The 20258-nt window shown below is 41.2% G+C and overlaps 1 protein-coding gene across 2 annotated transcripts; it reads left to right on the top strand.

The window, feature by feature from the left end:
• The first annotated feature begins 5625 nt into the window (after positions 1 to 5625).
• tmem125a (transmembrane protein 125a) lies at positions 5626 to 18883 on the top strand. 2 transcript variants are annotated; one of them, XM_004562139.3, is made up of 3 exons: positions 5626 to 5865; positions 11931 to 13372; positions 16588 to 18883. In XM_004562139.3, the coding sequence occupies exon 3, from the start codon at positions 17049 to 17051 to the stop codon at positions 17745 to 17747; it is 699 nt and encodes a 232-aa protein (XP_004562196.1). In that variant the 5' UTR covers positions 5626 to 5865; positions 11931 to 13372; positions 16588 to 17048; the 3' UTR covers positions 17748 to 18883. The 2 variants fall into 2 exon arrangements, with proteins under 2 accessions (XP_004562196.1, XP_004562197.1); XM_004562140.2 differs by having other exon boundaries at positions 11931 to 12453.
• Positions 18884 to 20258: the final 1375 nt, after the last annotated feature.

Below are 20258 nucleotides of genomic sequence, written 5' to 3' on the forward strand. Positions count from 1 at the left end.
AAACCCTAAACTTAACAAATAAGATCTTAAAGTTGAATACAGCATCTGATTTGCAAACTTCTACTACCAGTTGTCGATCACCATCAGCCCACTAGTTGTGATTAGTTCCTGCCCTGTTGACCTCCTGCCAGTTTCCAATTCAATTCATTCTGTAAATAAATCTTTTAGACCTTTTGTCAGTAATCTGAATCTGCTCCTTAGGTCCAGTTTTTGCAAAGTCATGGCAAAAAGGTTCTTTCTAAACACCGCTGCAGCAATCAAAGGAGAATGTGATAATCAATATAATGTGCCAGGGTGCTGTTGAGTGTGTTTAAAAGAAATGTGACCTTTTTTTGCAATTTAATTTGACTTTGAATAAAACATACTGCTGTGAGACTACATCAGTAACATTTTGTTTCACTCTCACATGCCAGCGTCCCTCTCTGGAGTCATTTGATGGCAGCCACTTTAAATTCAGTCATTGTTGATACTTGGTTTACTTCAGTTTGGGGGGGGGGGGGGGGGGGGGGGGGGGGGGCATAATGCAGCTTGAAAAAAAAAAAAACAAGTATCACAAAAACAAACAAGAGCTGCTAATGTAACCAAATGATAGGCTGCTTTTGTTTTTGTCTGTTACCCCCCACTACAGCCCCTTTACCTCCCAGAGTGAGTGTGCTGGTTGGATCAACAGCAACACAGTGCTGTGCTGGGTTGACACATCACCCAGCGCTACTATTTGGAAATGCAAAACAACAGATTTTTAGTTTTTTGAATGTTTAGCTTCAAAATTGTGTTTAGCTTGGCAGACACTTTTTAGCTGGAGCCCGATACACTGAAAGAGTAAATTGTCCCCTTAGACAGAGAACAAAATCTCTTTACTACAGCCAAAGTGAAAGGGAAACTCACACATACACAAACAGCATCTTTAGCTGCACCAGAGGTCTGACAGTGTAACCCAAAACAACCTAAAATATTAATACATTTGTGATTTCTTCTGGCGGTGGCAGGGTGGTGCGGTTATTGCCACTGCTGCCTCGTAGCAATGCTATAGCTTAGTTAAACTTTTGACCTTACAGGAACATTATTAAACATCTGGGTAAAGTTCTTTGAAAATCTAATTACAATATTTGTTTTTTGAAAAAGTAACATCTGGGAATGTTCCCATCTAGCTGGATTATTACTGTTATTATTATTATTATTATTATTGTTATAGAATATCTTTTTAAGCGTGGCCATGTCAGTGTGCCAGACTTTAAGCTCTGGAAATACACTGGTTAGAGTGACATGAAAGTGATGAACCCCTCCAGTTCTGGTGAGATTATACCATTTACTCTGACACTATCAAACCAAAATGTAAAAAACTGTATTCATGATAACAGCACAATAACTAAATAAACCTTGTCACATCTAGACTTTGGTTAAAACGTCAAATGTGATGTTTTAAAACTGACATTCATCTGCAGTTGCCTCACAGGTCCTAGGGGTCAATCCTGGCAGGGCCTTTCTGCGTGGAGATTGTTCTCCCTGTGCCTGCATAGTGCCTTCCTTCTACAGTCCAAAGATATGTTTCTAAGGTTAACTGGCAATTCTATGGCTGTCTCTCTGCTTTAGCCCTGTGATGGACTGGAAATCTGTCCGAGGTGTACCTCACCTCTCACCCTATGAGAGCTGGGATAGGCTCCATATCTCCACCGACCCTGAACTGGATAAGCGACTAATTACATGGATGGATGGCCTATTCTTTAACATGATTTGTGCTTGTGTCATGCACAGACAGCTTGATTTTTTCTAACATTCTAACATATTACACATCAGACATTGAACTAATCCAAAGAATGACATTGCCAAATGGAAAAGGAAACAAATAAAATTGTACTAAACTCTAATATTGCAGCCATAGAGGTAATTCATCACAGGACACCAAGTCTGAACATTAGTGATGGTGACACTACGTTTTCACTTTTATTTTTGTAATGAAATCATTTTACTCTTCTTTTTTGTTTTTATTTCCACAAGAGGCATAAAATGTTTTTTTCTGTATTATCCAATTTATGGGGCATCACTAGGCGACAAACGATATAAATGGATTATAGTTACTCTTGGCAAAGCCCCTCCCCCTCAAAGAAATCACCCAATAATCTCCTTTGTGTCAGAGATGCTATGCTCAATGTGTTATATCACAACGAGGCTATTTATCAGAAGGAACAACTCACTGTGAAGTAGTATGCAAAAAAACAAACAAAAACTTTGTTTGAACAAATTGTTGGCAACACAGTCTGATGTTCAGGTATGTATAATGTACAGATGAAAAGATAATAAGGGTCCTTGGATATAGCTCCACTCCCACGTTCACTCTCTTGCTCTATGGTATCCATCCAACACATCTACTCTAATCAGCTCCTGTATCTTTGGTCTAAAAATAATACTTCTCTCCGTGCACATGACAGTCTGTGGTAGCACCACAGTACGTGAGTGACTAACTGTGAATGAAGCACTTGATCTAATTTTGGAATGTGGCCCTGAAGAGGATGAAAATATCGAATGCAATGAAGACTGTGCTGCAGGAAGGAAACCTGCAGATGTGTGAATATGATCCAGACTCCAAATGATCAACAGATGAGGAGAGGCACCAGTTTAGTGCAGTGCCGTAAGATGTGATCTACGTGGATGTAGCTCCCAGACGTCCACACAAACAAACCAAACACATGAGTTTTCTGGCTCTGGAAGTTTCTTTTATTAGAAGAATCAAATGATGTTGTGCTTTGAATATAAACTGGAAGTATGGGCAAATGAGTTTTACTTCAAGACACGTGAAAAAGCTGAAGGCCAAAGGTCAAATCTGAATTTGCCTGTCTGGACTTTGGCATAGCCATCTGAAACATTTGAAAATAATAAAAAGTAATAAAATTGGAGCATCGTTCGTCTTTCTTTAAGGATGTTTTAATCTTATTTTTTTTATCCTTTTTTTAAATGCATCTTGAAAGATGCTATAGAAATGTAATGTTACTTACTTTAATTGTTTAGTACTTGTAAATGCACCATATCACCCGTAGTAGTTCTATTTAAGAATGTGAAGCAGGTTTTTGGCTCGAGGTGTAAAACTGTAACCAGAGTGTATTATTCTTGCTTGACTCTGTCATTTCATGGGGCCTTTAAGTGGAATAAATTGTACATGAGAAGGACATGTCACAGTATAATAACACAAATTATTATTTTATTTTTTTTAAAAACGTTTTTTTTTTTGCATGCCAATAAACTACACAGATCTGGTCTTTTATCTGATCCCAGCTTCCCAGCCTGACCACGCTTTAGCAGATAAGTCGAATCAGTCTTTTTAGTTTCTTTGGGCAGAAACTGTGGTGATGGGGGGTACAGACACATACACATCCATATATGCCAAACACGTTATAAGAATAGGTATGGATTTAAACTTATATAGGCTGGATACATGGAAAACACAACAGAAATTGTTTTTCTAAGAAGACCAACGGAGCCTATCATAGACGCAGTTGCTAAAACAATCTATTAACCCTTGTGTGGTGTTCATATTTTTGTTACTCAGCCAGTGTTCATGGGTCTGGTGGACCCGCTAGAGTTTTGGCTTTCCAAATTAACACTATCAAACAATTTTATGTTAAATTACTCAACAGATGTTTACTTCATCCCAATTACAAGCCATATGAATAGTAAACATTGTTAATTTTTTTCCCTTTACCTTTGTTAGATCACATTTATGAATTAATGTGCTTCTCGTTTTTTTTTTTTTTTTTTTTTTTTATAAAATGTTATAAAAAAAATAAATCAGTTGTAATCAAGTGGAGTGAGTGGAAAGACACAACACATTTACACGTGAAGCAATATGTTTCACAACTAAATGGGATCAGCTGCTCATCAATGGTGACATTAGGCCCAGGTTTGTAAAACAGGGGGAGGTGGCGCACACACTTATCCCACACTGTCCTGATGGCAGCTAGCTTATCTCACTGCCGTCGAGCTGGTCTGTCGTCTCGGTTATCATAACGGATAATCCTGGAAATTTTGTGGAAGTTTTCCAGAGACACTGATGCACGGAAAGGTTCTTGCCGGTTTCTGCATCCCACAGGGATTCTTTGGATTCCCCTTTGGACCTGAAAACTCCTGCAAGGATAAGAACCCCAAAGTAGGCCTTTGGGGTTCTTAGATGAATTTGGTCCATCTCCTTCCACCTCTCTCCAAAAACACACCTTCCTTCTAGATTACTGCAATCCAGAATAATTTTCTGGATGGAATCTGGGATGAAAAGCTCAAATGAAGACTTGATGTCCTGCACATGAGTAACTGTCAGCCGTGTTGGCCCTGGCTTATCACAGTAACAGCTCTGCAGGGTGGCCCATTTCTTGGGCAAGAAGACCATTTAATTTCACCAGTTATTGACATCCATATTTCTTCACTTGCTGTCTGGTGGGCTTGTTCTGGTCCTGAGCTGGCTGCAGATGGAGTACTCGTCTTCGTTTTGTTACTAAATGGTGCTCAACCTCATCCTCTTCTTCAAAGTCACTGTCAGACTCTGAATTTTCAGAAATGTGAAATATTCTGAAACCTCTTTGTCAACATCATCATCCGAAGCCTCTCTCTCTTCCAAAATCAATTGGATGGCCCTCGCAGCAGATAATCTTTTGCCATCTTGATCAGTTGTGATAAAGAACCACACTGGCAAAGTCTTATTTATAGTATTATGCCCCTAATTTGCAGGTGGGACAGGGTATGAGAAAATAAAATTTGGATCCCTCAAGAAAGAGGGTAAAATGTGCGGGAATGTCAGAGCAGACGGTGTTGATAGTTGAATTTTCAACAATGTTGCAACTTTGTGCGCGAGCAGGAGGGGAAGAAAACACTATCAGCAGCACCAGAAAGGAGGAAGACAGAGTGTGGGAACACAGGACCTACACTTTCAACACTTTTATTAGACCTGGGTCCAGTGGACCCGAACACCTTGTATGTAATGTAAATGCGTGGGGGGAGGTACAGTATGAGGTCATTGAAAATTAGTTCGGATTTATGTTCTTCACAGAAAATAAGCCAAAGCCAATGAATTTCAGGTTGAAAAAATAATTAATTGTTTAATTTTTCTTTTGAGAAAAACTGAAAACGGGTCTCACAGACCCGAACACTATACAAGGGTTAAAGCGCTCAATAGCGCACAAACATCAGCATGATGGAGAGTTCCACAGGAGCAGCAATAGAAATTGCTCAGAAATTTGCTTTCTGTCTCAGAATCAATCACGTTATGTCACTGCTAAGTGATGAATGGCAGAAAAACAACAAGTGCACCGCCTTATAGCCCTAATGTTAATCAGTTAGATTAATATTATATCAATCTGTTAACACTAGCTACAGTTATTGATTAATCTATTGATCAGCAGACTTTTCGCCTCCTTGTGGACTGGAAGGGTTAAACCAATATTACTCTGTAAACCTGACAGCCCTCCACCACAATCACAGTGAATCTTTTATTTATCAGGAGCAGCCGTCCTTCGTTTCATGTGCTGGTTTCCCTCTGGGGACCCACGGCAGTGCGGAGGTCGATTCGCTGACTCTCTGTCCCCTCCCATCGGCGTCCCCTGTCGCCGTGCGCGGCCACACCTGCATTAAACGGGGGAAGTCCGTCCGGCGGAGAGGCAGAGAGACTGTGGGCTTTCACCGAGAGCGAAAGGAGGGGAAGCGCGGCACCCACGGCACATTCATTGCTCTGGACCCTCTCATCCAAAAGACGGCTGAAGGTATGCGGCGACATACGGCTGTGGGACTTTGATGATCTGGACAACGAGCTGGGAATTACTGAAAAGAAATCGAGCGCAGCTACTGCGCGGAGCTGAAGGCATTCAGTGTGAACAGCTTAGCGCACAGGTAAGAGTGGCTTCTAATAAACAAGCTCCAAACACAGAAGAGTTTCAACTTTTTACCAACAAAGGGCTTTTTTTCTTAAATCCGATTTATTTAAAAACTTACATGCGAGTTTTTGTAACTGCTACATTATTCACGTTCCTTTATTCCCGAATGAACAGCAGTATTATAAAAAGGATTATAAAAGAAGGTCACTGTCGATCAGTAATAATAATAGTAATAATAGCGCTCATCTGCGCAGTAGTGCAGGCTGGTGTCACGGACATAGCACCTTTATTTTTAAAAAACAAAATATTTAACAATTTAGTAAGTTGTATACTAAACTGTTAAAGTGTTATCATATAAAGGTCAGTATCCGTGTCTCTTTTTAAAAGTGTTTTTCTCTCTTGGCTTTTGTAAGGACTTAACTAAAAGACTAAATCTATCTATCTATCTATCTATCTATCTATCTATCTATCTATCTATCTATCTATCTATCTATCTATCTATCTATCTATCTATCTATCTATCTACCTTATGATAGATGTAAGCACTACTTCTTAAAGAAATCCATTGTATGTAGATGTAAGGTGCCTGGATATTGGTGTCACTTTTCCCACAATAGTTGCATTGTCATGCTCGTATGCTTTCTGGACTTTCCCGGAAGAATAAATTGTCTATTTTATACTGAGGAAAACAAGGAAGTAAAAGATATTGACATTATGCCATACCCACTAACCTTTGCTCTGGTAGGCTGGTCCACAGTTATCAAACACATAGGGCTTCAGATACGCTGTAGATCATCACTTCATAGGGCTGCTGTCATATACTCAGCTATCAGTTTTGCTGCATTGTGGAAAATCCATAAACCACATAGAAAGGGAGTGTTGTAGCTGTATTCAAGCCTTCGCAATTGCAACAGATCAATAGACTGTCCAGGCATGACCCCTGCTGCTTTGCTCATAACCTCTTGATCTGCTGGTACTAATCTAAAGGCCGAAGATGAATCATGGCAGGGCATCTTAATGAGCCGAGGTTACATGCTGACTGTCAGTCTCTCTACACCGAAAGCACTTTAAGGATCATTTAAGATGAGGTCTAACTCTTAAAAACAAGTCAGGCTGAAAACAACATGTGATAGACCTTGTTAAGAAAGAGCCTGAAGTCAACACAGAGTGCAGGATGAAAGAAGGAGAAAAACAAAGTGAGTCAGTGATTGAGTCTGTGGATAACCGTGCAACACAGGGTGCGTTTTTTGTATGTGTTTGTGTGTTGGCTTTGAGACAACACACAAATCAGAGTAGAGTATCAGACAAGAATCTTAAATATCCCCCTTTCTCCACCGTCAGCAGATGCACACAGTCAGGTATGTAGTGTGGCATCGGTAGCAGCTGTAATGACTACATCCACTCCTGTCCCTGGGTATAATACACATCCATCAGTAAGCATAATGAATTCCATAAAGGGGTGAGATGAGGCTAAACTGCCAGACTGTGTTCAGAAAAGGCAATTCTTCCTTTTGTACTTGCATCAAATTGACGATCATAACTTTAAGCTGTTTGCACAAGATTGTTTTTACATCTACACGCATCCATACCAGCAGCTTGTAGAGATAGTGCTTTACCTCTGAACACCACCTCCACTGGAGGGGAGAACAGCGGGCACCACAATCAAGGGCTGAATCACTCGCAAAATGACTGCAGCTGGCTAAAAATATTAGATTTCACCACATCAGAGGATTATTTTGGCAATCTTTGCTGGTAGTTAATGTTAGCTATATAAGCATTCTGCTGTGGTTAGCGAAGGCACTTGCAGTCAAAACAGTGTCACTCGTATCATTCTGAAAAACGTCTGTAACACAAGCTGAATAATGTCAAAAATGCCTCAGCTTAGCCTGCAGAAATACAGTAAGCTTAAAATGACACTGATTTCTAACTTATCAGTGAGAAAATGCTTACTGCACACACAGACATAGCTGAGTGTCAGCATCCTGTATTCCTTACCAGTTTCTCCCGCTGAAACCCTCACATCATGTTGGCAGGATCCACTTTTGTCTCATCAGTGGGAGGTCCCACCTTTTTAAAAGATGAGACTAATAGCATTTCCAAACATGATTCAGGTTTTCACTTACGCAGCTTATAAAAAAAATACCATGTTGTTAGTGCAGTCTACGCTGGAGCTTGCTGGCATTATATATGAATCAATCAATTATTTACTTCTATAACAGACTGAATTGACAAAGAGGCATGTTTAAGTTTGATGAAGCCGCTGTAGATCCACGGGCTGCTTTTCCCTTTGTGATCAGCACTGCAGCTTTAAATCCACTGCTAACATGTTGGTGTTTTAGCACTTGCGTCATTGTTTTTAACTGGTTAACACATTAACATGTGTTTACTATTGCTAGAACGGTGCTATTAAAAAAACCCGACAGTGATGGGAAGGCTATTTGCTTTCCAGGTACTTGCGAGCAGTAGAGACTCCAAGAAGTTACAGATCAAGCCCAAGTACAATTTATGTAATAAAATAAAGAGCCAATGATCTGACAATCTCATAGGAGGAAGTATTTTGCGACGATGGGAAGACAAAGATCCATTTTAACAGGAAGATACCCTCGGGCAGAACCGGGCTCAAAGGAGGGGTAGCCATCTGTTGTGACTGGTAAGGGAGTGAGGGGAAGAGGAGATGAAGGAGAGCATGGGGAGAGATTTTTGAAACTTTATCAATACTCTGGCATGTATCAGTTTTCTTGCTGGCTCTCTGTCTGTGATATATATAAACATTATAGCAAGCTGCTCGCTCTAGTTTCATATTAAGCATATAAAAGTGTGGGGGCATCAGTGTTTTTTCAATCTTATCGATACAATAGTCATTAGAACATCTCACTTAACCGCAGGTGTCCTCCTCATATAGGCACTACAGAGAAAGTTGGGAGCTCATTATAGTTGTTAGGTTTCATCCTCCGGGGAACATAGATGTCAAAAAAAATTCCTGTCACCTAAGACTAAAAATCTGTATTAAAAGTTCAGCCACAACGTGCAGCTGCAGGATGGAGACATCAGTTCAGGTAGTGAGGAAATAGCCAGACACTGAGACAGCCATCTCATTCATTACAATTATCATCACCAGACAGCCAATATCAAATTAAAATATGTTGAAAATCACCTTTAAAACCCACAAGAGGAAAGGGTCAGGGTTAAAATAAACAAAGACAGAAGATGGGGAGGTGGGGGTGAGCCTTTTCCATCGTCAGCGGGAGTGAAGCAGAAGGGGACCAGCATGTTAATTGGTGATTTGATTAGCGTTTTAATATTGCAGCTGTGCATGACAAGGGAAAGCAACCGGCTGGACAGAGGTTCTTCCCTTTTTTCTTTTTCTTTTTTAATCAACACTCCTCCACTTCGGGGACCGAGGGTTATTACACAACTTAGTCATTATGCACGTCATTCAGTTAATTTCCTTCAACTTTCAAAAAAAAAAAGAGAAAGAAAGAAAAAAAATCTGGATTTCTGGAGTCATGGTAAAGGAGCCAGTTTGACAGAAGCAGAAATATTCGAGCCATTTTGAATTGCGCTCAGTGTGTTAAAAGCCCCATTTGGCTCCCATCGTACCGGCTGAGTGAGATCCAGAGCCTCTGCTAAGCTGAATTAGACTGGTCTACATTTTTGTCAACAGCAGCAGTGAGAGGAAGACGTCTATTTAAAAAGAGAGGAACACCATATTCCAGATAACAAATTTGTGCAAATCGAGTTTTGGCTTTGATTGTTAACATGTGTTCGCGTTGGGGATTAACAATACTCAGCAGTTTTACCGAGGCTGATGAATTGGCATATTTTTTAATGTTGGGAATGATGGGATGTGAATACAAGAATGATTGAAGGGAGAATAGCATCAGAATTTCAAGGAGAAAACAATGTAAACACCAAAACAGGGAAAAAGGTCCAGGTAGCTGTGTGCATGACACATGTTTGCATGGGGCTTTGAGTCAAACAGGCTTTTACCTGAATCCAGAGGGACCTCTGTGAGTAATCCCCCCTCCACACCCCATGCACATCTCTGCCTTCACAACATCCCAATACCCGAGCAGACAGAAAAGATAAGAAGTAGCCACACAGAGGAGCACTGGTAGTGAGACAGAGAACGATATGAGAGGCATAGAAAAAAGGGAGGAAACGTGTGTAAAGCTATGGAGATAAGGAAGAGTGTGAAGAAAGCAGATGGGGATGAGTGTGTGTGCTTGGTTGTGGATAAAGTGTCAGGGGGGAAGGTCTTGGCTGGTCGTGCCAGTCAGGGTGATATTGTGTCATAAGCTGAGATATAAAGCTCATTTGGGAAGGAAGAAAATCACCTGAGATGAGGCAGTGGGTAAGGAGGAGAATGAAAATGGGAAGTTTAAAGCATCTAAAAATATTAATATCGCTTACAACTGAAGGTCTGCAGCCACACTAGCTGCTCTGTGAAGCTGCCTAATGCATCAGATTGCAATGTCGACAAATTTTCACGTTAGCCATATTAACGCTAGCTAATTAGCAACAAAGTGCAGGTGGAGCAGTTGGGAATGCCATTAATGTAGAAGGGATTGGCAATTAGCCAAAGTTTCTGACAATAGATGAGGTAAGAAAACAACAACTTATTCATCCCAAAAGTTTGGAAATTACTGCGGTATATCTGCCAAAACATCGGAAACGTGTAGCTCAATAGCCCATAAAGGTAGAAGATTATGCTAAAAGAAGAGCCCAGTTAAATGGATTATAAAAAAGTGAAGGAACAACAAGGAACTTAAATCTAAACTGAATTTGGGTATTGTGGTATGAGAGAGCCACAACCTCAAAAGCACAGTCACCATTTTTTTGTCTTTAACCTAAATCACAGACCTCAGGGATCTAGATGTTATGTTTGGTTGTAGTAATTCACTGACATACAGAGTTGTCTGACCATGGAGGGCTCTGAAAGGGCTTACCAAAAGTTTTAACTGAAGCGTAAACTTTAGGGGGAGCCAGTGTAAGGAAGACAAAATCTATATCCCATGGGACCTGGTGCGTGAAAGAGGCATTCCGGATCATTTGTAGGCGATCCAGGGATGATTTGCTCAGGCAGAGGAATAAGGGATAACAAATAATCAAGACAAGAAGCCATGCATAATTATCTCCATTTTACTTTGAGACACAATACATTCAAGATGGACAGAGGGTGGTAAGCATCTGTTTGCTATACATAGCTACCGACCACGTACACGGTCATTTGGATGACCTTTGTGGCAGCTGATGGAGGAATCCAATCGAGAAACATTGTTTTGCAGTAACATATCTGGTATTAAACCACTTTTTCTTTAATCACAACTACTGCAATCCATTCACATTTGTTCTTACCACTTAGATTAATGTCCCTGTCCACCCCAAAGGTCCCGAAGCCAGGTACAGTCGCACGCTGAAGTGTGATTGTAGCAGTTTCTCGCTGCAGCACTCCAGGAATCACATCAAACTACTTCCACTGTGTTCCCTCTGGGCTTAATCACACCTAGAGTAATTAATTAGTAATGGCACAAGATTAAAATTTAAGGCATCGACAGATTCATCATGAATCATCCCAGATGGTACTTGAACCACTTCTCATTTGTTGAGACTTTTCACCCGGGACCAAAAGTTCATCCTGACGGGTGGCGCCGGACAAACTGAAAATGAATGCCTGCAGTAAATTTCATGGTAGTCCATCCACCAGCTATAGAATTAGTTAAATCCAACCCACACTGCCATCTTTAAAACCCCAGTAGCTGAAAACAAACCATTAGTTTCTGAAAAAGAAACGTAGTTCTGGTTGCGGTGTTGCGGGGGTTCATCTGGGTATTCCGTTCCTTGATAATGTGCAAGATTTTAATTAAGCTCGTTAATCAGTTTGACGATCACGCACCGGTTTGTAGACTTGAAGCATCTTTAACATTTGAACACAGTGATTTGCTTGCTGTTAGAGGGATAGAAGCTGAATTTCAGTGGCAGAACAGGAGAGGAATGAACGTGTAAGTGCTTTTAAAGTGAACCATAGGGTTAAAGAACAGTATGTGCAGCTCCTGTAAAAGTCTTTTCTTTTTCTCTTAGGTTTTCCCTTGTGATGCCTGGCAGAGTGAGGACAGTAATACTGACTCTGCCATTGTCTCATCACTGGTTCCGGACACAGCGAGGCTCCCCGAGTGTCTTGCCTGTCCATTGTGACTAGAGAACAGACGAAAGATCCAGCTTGCCTGCATAAAGACCTATTCAGCATCATTCTTCTTTGCCAGCCACCTTTGTTATACCAGGAACAAGAGTGAAGTCTCAGCACTCTCCTTAGCCCCTAGCCTTTCCCTCTGTCCCTTTGCTTCTAACGCCCTTATCCCCAATCCACTTCCCTGAACCCCTTTCCCACTCCCCAGGCCCAGTTTCAGCCCCATTCGGAGTCCCAGATGACTGCTCAGAAACATCCGTTACCCTCCCACTCCGCACAAGTCTTCTTTCCTCTCCCTCCAGCCCCCGTGGCGCTTGGCACCGATGCCCATCACATAGACAGATGGAGCCAACCCTGACCCCTCTCTTCGCCCGTGGGGACGCCAAGAGAATCAACGCCTGACTAGAGGAGAAGAGGGTGGGTGCGAGTGTAAAAGGGGGGGGGGAGACAGGAAGTACAGCATTGCTTTGTCACCACAGCAACACATCGTCTAATCTCCCATGGACTCCCCTTCAGCCCGTCCTGCCGTCCTCAGATAAAAAATGCACACAGCAGGAAATTCAGCAGCAGGAGCAGAAGGATCTATCTTTTTTCTGACATATTTTCGCTTTGATTATTTGGCACTGATGCCTTGTTCTACATTTGTGCAGTAAGAGGATGTGAAGATTGGAAAAAAAACCTCTAAATATAGTGAACATAATTTAGAGGAAAGCAAATGAACTGCAAATACTGAAGGAAAGGCTGTCTATAGCACAACAAGTTTGGTTTTGAGCCCCAAACTTCCTCTTCCCCTCCAGTCTGTGTGCTCCAGAATGAATTCACAGAAGTTGCAACAGCCTGGCAAACAATGTTTCAGCTTTTTTTAAACAGCATACAAGCCACTTCCCATTGTGCTGTGCTTACCTGAATAAAGCTGTTTTCTCTTTTTTTCCTCTGACAGTCAAAACGTAATACGCATTGCATTCCAGTCCGAGCTTCCCTGGATGTCAACGCATGCTTTTATCTGCTGTAAGCTACCACGTTCTGCACTGCACCTTTGCCACTTCATTTTGGGGTTATTGCGCTTTCATTCTCCCACCTGAGTCCCTGCATTTTTCTTTCTTTCTTTGCATTTTTAAAATAAGCAAAATTTTGCCTACTTCACTTTCTTTGGATGCTTTTGCTCTCTTCTATCAAACTCTGCTGACCGGCACTCTGATTAGCATACGATATCCTGACATCCAACTTTAAAAAGAACCCCTCATCAACAGTAAAACGAGGCACTAATGGCCGGTGAAATGAATTCAGCTGGCCAACATAACAGAGGCGGGAATACCGGAGTCCCAAAGCTTCCCAGGTAATTGGAGTGAGGTATACTGTATTTTACTCTAAAGCACAGCTCCTCTTGTGACCTTGTGGGCTGAAAACGTAGCAGAGACGGAGAGAGCGAAAGAGAAAGAGGATGATACTCTGTGTCCGGGGCTTACAATTACAGTGTCTTTGGGATTTTTAATGACTTTAATTAAGTTTTGGTTGCATTAGCAGTACAGAGAATGTTTTTACTGGTAGTGTCAGCCCATTTCAATCATGTCAGTACTTCTGCAGAGCTGAGTGTCCATGACACACTTATTATTCCTGTCACTTAAAAGACAGCCATCTACGGTGGTCTTCAGACACTGTGTCTTCTGATAAATTTAAATAATAATCACTAGAGTAGCTTTCAAATGCCTTTATAAGCTACTTTAGACATCAAGATGTGCTGATTTATAATCAGCACATTTTTGATATGCAAGTACCTGCCACATTCATAGGTCACGACAAGTGCCGGGATTGTCAGTCCAAATGAAGGGATGAAGCAGATTCTCAATAATGCTGCTTGTCAACTCAGCCTCACTGAGTTTTACAGTCAGCGGCAGTAGTGCATCTGCGGATCTATATTTTATGAATATGCCAAGAGTTGTGGGAGTGTGAATCGACGGCTAAAGGTGTGAAGATTCATCGTTAGACATGGTGCACTGAAGGTTTTAGCGCACGGGTGTAAAACAGTGGGATGAAGATGACTTCGGGCAACAGCAGTGCCGCAAAATCTTTTTGAATTTTCAAGCATGAGGAGATGGCCCTACCTCATTCACAATCTGTGTCAGACTGTATCAAGGTTTCAGACTGACAACCAAAGATTATTTCAAGCTTTTACTAAAGAAAAAAAAGTCAACTTTTGACATTAGTGACTTGAGCAGAGCACAGTGGAAAAACTGAATAATTTGTTTGTGTAAATTATTTGTGCCTCTCTACTTCTTTTCTATTTCTTAAAAGGAGGCCAGCACAGAGTTAGGCAGTGAGTCAGTGCTTTTGTGGAGATATTTATGAAGCCAATAAGACACGGATGATATGACAGGGTTTAGAGGTCATATAAGTGATAAAAAGAAGAAAGGCAGACACAGCCCAGCAGTTCTGTGTCTGTGTTTTGTCTCTGTGGGGATTCGACTGCGAAAAACAGAACATGAAGTAAGATATACTCGCGTCATCGAGGGTTCAGTTTCATCTTGTGTCACGTGCCTCTCGCTCTGTCGCCCTGTTGATCACGCGCTTCATGTTACTAGGAGCTTAACGAAAGAGTATAAATAATGTCTCATAAACGAGTTCAGCAGGAATCAAAGGGATAGTTTCACAGCTTTGGGTGGCGTTGTAGCGTCTTTCTTTTTTTCACCTTAAATCATATGTTTCTTCATCTCAGTGACTGTGCTGTGTTTTTGGCCTCACCTGTCAGTGACACTGAGCTCAAATCAGCTGGGATTAATTAGTGACTCAACATACATGCACAGGTGCACACACAGAGTCACACACGTGCACATATGCGAAAACAAATGCAGATACTCAGTGAAACATGCACAGGCTTATCATATGATTAAACGTGATAAGTCACATGTTCTTTTTATAGCATTTCTTTTAACTACTTATCTACAACTGTAAAAAAGCCAACCACACACACACACACACGCGCGCGCGCACACACACATACTGACACAGCACTCCACCAGATACAGGATGTGAAAAGCTTCCAGAACAGCATGTTGCCAATAAACACCCTCCTCCTCGGCTGTAATTACCTCACTCTTCATTTCACACCTTGTGTATGCAACTCATATCTCCCCGTGTCACGGTATAACTGCTCCACCTCGATACAAGGCGGTACCTGTCCATACTGACAAGAAATGTGATCTTGCATGTTTGTTTAGTCTTTTCCAAACAGCGTGTGTGTCTGTGTGTGTGTGGGGGGGGATTCAAAGATGCGATTTCAATTTCAATTTGGATCCACGACTGCTGAGGACAAACTGTGACTACTGTCAGCTTCTGTTGGACAGCGTGGGCCTGTGACTTTGATAGAAATAAAGCCGCAGACAGTTTTTTTTTTTTTGAAAGACAAGCTGTGGAGAGCCATAACCTTGAGGTTGTTTGCTTGCTGTTTGTTTACATAACTGTGTTACGGGTGTGTGAAGAGGTTACAAACTACAGTGTGGACGCTAAATGTGCTGAGGTCAGCAAGAAGGTTAAATAAAGGGTTGGTGGTGATTTGGGGGGTTTACTCCAATTTGTGTTAACAGTGCATGTGAGGAAGGAAAAGAAGATTTACTGGACTCAAGGTAATAGAAAGATTCGTCAAGTGAGGCTGTGTGGGTGTCTGTTTGGAAGGATGAAAAGAACGAAAATTTACATTTGTGGATTAGCTGTTTGATTTTCAGTGTGTGCGTGGATAGGAATTGTTTATTCTATCGACAGCTGATGCTCCTTTTATCCAGCCGCCTCTGTAGTGGCAACTCATTACCATAGTGATAACGAGAGAAAGAAAAGGTTGCCGGTGTCAGCACACCAAGTTTTTTTTACATAGAAACTTTGTGTGTGTATATGTGTGTGTACGTGTCTTTAATTTGTCTGCTTTTTATCCGTTGCTGCAAAATATACACAAACTTAAAATTTTTAAAGAGAAACTTGACACCGAGCTGAATAACACTGTTTGTGCTTGTTGCTTCTCAGGTTTCACACAGTGTCAAAAAATAAAAGAGCAGAAACAAAAAACAAACTTGTTGGTGAATAGGAGGCAAAGAACTTCAATCTCTGGAGCTCAGCATGCAGAGGATTTTTAGCTGGTCTGAAGTTTTTCTTTAACTTATCTTGTACTGATCACATCCTTCAGGGTGTGGAAAACAAAGAGACCCTTAAAAACAAGAAGGAAGAAACAGAAGTAAAGTCTTCGTATATAAGCCTGTGTTTAGCCAGACACTGTTGAACGTGGGTGGTTAGAGCACCTTGAAGCGACTGTTGTTGTGATTTGGTGCTGTGTAGATTCAATTGAATTGAATTGAATTGATCTGAAAGTTAAGCTATTACTCCTCTCCACGTTGTGCTTGGGGAAGAAATGATAGACGAGCACTTCTTATCCATGCATTTCTGTGCTGTGACTTATTGTTTGGTTAGGAATTGAATCTATGTACTAGTTAGTAAGACAGTTATCTAACTAAGTAAGCTGGAGAGGCCACCTACAGCACTGAATGAACTGTATGTCTTGTCTTCCAGGTGACTGCTACCAACTAACACTTTTGCCGATGTGTGGATTCTTTGATTCAGAAACTAACGCATTAAGGATGACTGGGATCTGACTCTGTATCCGGTGTTAACTACAAGAAAAACTACAAGAAATTCCATGAATTTTCAGGAACAATACATCCAAACTAACTTTGTGGAACCTTTGAGTACAAACCATTGTGGATAAAATACAATACACTGATCTCAGTAAAATTTTTTGGAACATTTTTGGGGAATTACATTTAACCTCTTTTTAGATCTGCTAAAAATCGAAAAATTTCTGGATAATTTTGAGCAAATTCCCCCATAAAACTTCTGGAATCTCTTGCTTGTCCTGATTGACCTGCAGTAACCTTTGGTAGATTTAGGAAGGACCAAAGTAACCTTGTGGATTCTCATTCCCTCGTTGTGGTGGTTGCATCCTTCTTCAGCAGGCTGGGAGTACCACTACAATGCCGGAGCTGGACAACCTTCCCCCCGCAAGGGAAGCCAGGAGTCCTGAACTGGGCCTTAATGGTCCAGCAGACCCAGCACAGATTCAGCACAGCATCCTAGAGGAACAAGTGGAGCTGTGGTGGTTCAGAGATCCTGGGAAGTCTTTCCTCTGCTACTGTGTCGCTGTGATTCTCATCCTGGGTTGCGGACTTGGGGGCGTCGGCCTTCTTTCGACTACCACCAGCGTCTCGAGTGAGTGGCGGCTCGGCACGGGCACAGCTTTGTGCCTGCTAGCCTTGGGAGTCCTGCTCAAACAACTTCTCAGCTCAGCTGTGCAGGACATGAATTGCGTTCGGAGCCGACAGCGGATCGACATGCTAAAGAGCGGTGGTTTATCGGACCTTCTAGTGGTTTTAATTACCGGGCTGTCACTGTTGATTTGTGGAGGGGTTCTACTGCATCTGGCCCTTGCCAACCGTATGCCAAAGCCTGGCCAAGCCCTTAATGACATGTACATTTCTGGAGTGGTTTTGCTGGCTGGAGGTGGAGCTGCAGTTGTGGGTGTTGGGATATACTCTGTAGTGGTGATCCTTCTTGAGAGGACGAGGCACGGACGGCGGTTTGTAGACCGGGTTTTGCACATCTTCACTGTTTCAGGACATATGGACCGTCACGCTCGAAGAGAGACTACCTCCAGTTTGGCTAACCTTATATGAGATGCAACCCCAATAAAGCTTTTTTTTGCCCACTGGCTCAACTAAATTAGAACTGGCTTTATGCCCAGACACAGATTCATACCATGCATGCTTCGGCAGACTGCGTACGAGATAAAATAGTTGAGTGTGTAGTATATTCTTAGTGAACACGTTAGTTATTGGCAGTCAGATCTCTGTGAGTAAGGATGCAAAAATGGAAAATGCCAGAAGAACCGAACACATGGTGATGGTCTGCTTTTTATCTATAGTGGGTAAATGTTACTCCATTCTCACAGGACAAATACTAAACAGCATGGAGAAGACACACAGAACAACAACAAAAAATATTTAAGCCAGTTCTGATAAATTACAAGCACAATTTTTATCCCACAGGAGAAGCAAGCTACAACTGAGTACAGCTAACCTACAGCAGGAGTAAAGTCCATGAATGAACTTTGAGCTATTCCCTGTCTATCAATTCCAAGAACTGTAAGCCTACAACCAAACAAACCCATCTTGTTCTCTAAAAGATGAAGTAATGTTTTTTGAGTCCTCATTTGGAGGGCGGCACATTCAAATTTATGCATGTGATTTGCATCTGTGATAACTGACCAGGGACCATACATCTGACCACTACCTGCTCACTGAGGCTCTCGTAGTTGCAGATGAGAGTGTCATCTGAATGGATGAAATGGAAATTGAATAAGATGGAATCTGCAAGAAATGGGACAGTATGAACATGAACAAAATCCTATTTATAATTTTTGATTCATATCCCATCCTCATGATCTTCGTGTATATGTGAAAATATTGCCTCTGCAGTTTCTGGGATGATGAATACGAGGGATTCTTTGGGAGTTTTATTGCCTCGGTTTAATAATAATTTAACAAAATTCATGCTGCGGAGGTATAGTGTTTGTGGCAGCCTGTCAAATGTGATTGTTGGAGACTTGTATCACAGCACTTTAGAATGTATGAATAACTTGTGTTTTTTGTGCATCAACACTGTACTGTCTTAATTGTGACTCTCGCGGCGCTTTGTTATCTTAAACCAGTGTTAATCGAGATTTTTGATATCGTCACGGCATCGCATTCCACTGTGTACTGTAAAACATTCATTTAAAATAACGTGGAGGTCATAAAGAACAACCACCAAGCTTTGCAGACTCATTTAGTCTCGCTTTGTTGCATGGATTTCTCTCATTGTCCAGGTGGGCAGCCAGGGTGAGCATTAGAGTTTTGATACCACCAAAAAAAGATAATGCAAATCTTGCTGGATTAAGGCTTAAATAATAGGAGTTAGTCTCCAGTTCTGATTTTGTACCCACTATCTTGTGATGGCATCACATTTGCCACAACAATTTTCAACATGTTGTTCACATTCTCAGCCATGAATAGCCTACTCAGTATTCATTATTTCTTTATTAGATAAAGGATTGGCTCATGGCTGTGCTCAGACTGAGTCTTTATTTGATGTCAGCTACACACTTAAAATTACATCTTGTGCTGTTGGACAAACCCACGTTCAGCTGCTTTCATGGTAGTTTTATCTACAGCTGGTGATGCAAGGGGCACATTTTACTCTGATGGCACTCTAAGGGAATCTGAAAAACAATAGCCAGTATGCTTTAGAGGAAAGGCAAAAAAAGGGCATCTGGACTTTAAACTTGGAACCAACAGGAAATGCAGAGATCCATAAGGAAAGTTGTGTGTATGAGCTGTGTATGGGAATGCATTTATCCAGTCTATTTAAGGTGTTTCCAACAAGAACAACATGACAGCATGGCAGAACTGGCCTCAAGAAGCAAATACGTTATAAGTAAGGATTATTTCATGAATCAAAATCAATCAGTGCCTCCCACCTAGCCAACTTAGAATCAACATTTTTCTTCAAAGTAAAATCATTTCATTACCTTTGACATAACTATGTGAAATTTTACCTTAAAAATGTGAATATTTTCTGAGTTACAATCCCTCAAAGTACATATTGGATGGTTTTGTGCTTTTTAATTTACAGTTTAAAGTACGGGAGATGATTCTGAAGAAACCACATTTAAGCCTTGTTAAAAATCGCAATAGAATCACCTTTTCAACCACTCCAAGTGACACAATGCGAAGCTAAAATCTTTTTGTTTATCAAAAATGTTTTTTAATAACCAACTCTGAGCATTAATCTCATGGGCTATATTATAGTTTCAGTGACAAAACTAGGCAAATTTAATGTCTATCACATAGAGTAGCAGAAACAAGCATTGGCACACTGGACGTTTTATTTACTTTCTGGCAATCCACTGGTGAAAACTTCAGAAGGTGCCTTTTGGGAAAAACTTCCCATGGGTCACATCACCGTGTGGGATACTTGGCTGGTCAAAATATGCTGTTGAATCCGAAAGCTCTCATTCCAATTCTCCTTTTGGCACTAGGCTCATCTTATAGCCATGATTTCCTTAAAGCTTTAGGTGATCCTGAAAAGATGGTCCAGAATCTTTGGAATGAGGATGCAGAAGATCACCTTGATCACAGATGCTTCTT

This window comes from Maylandia zebra, linkage group LG17, assembly GCF_041146795.1.
Source record: "Maylandia zebra isolate NMK-2024a linkage group LG17, Mzebra_GT3a, whole genome shotgun sequence".
Taxonomy (NCBI): domain Eukaryota; kingdom Metazoa; phylum Chordata; class Actinopteri; order Cichliformes; family Cichlidae; genus Maylandia; species Maylandia zebra.

Bases quoted from the DNA above. Each gene is read 5' to 3' on its own strand.
- tmem125a (XM_004562139.3), top strand. From the start codon at position 17,049: ATGCCGGAGCTGGACAACCTTCCCCCCGCAAGGGAAGCCAGGAGTCCT.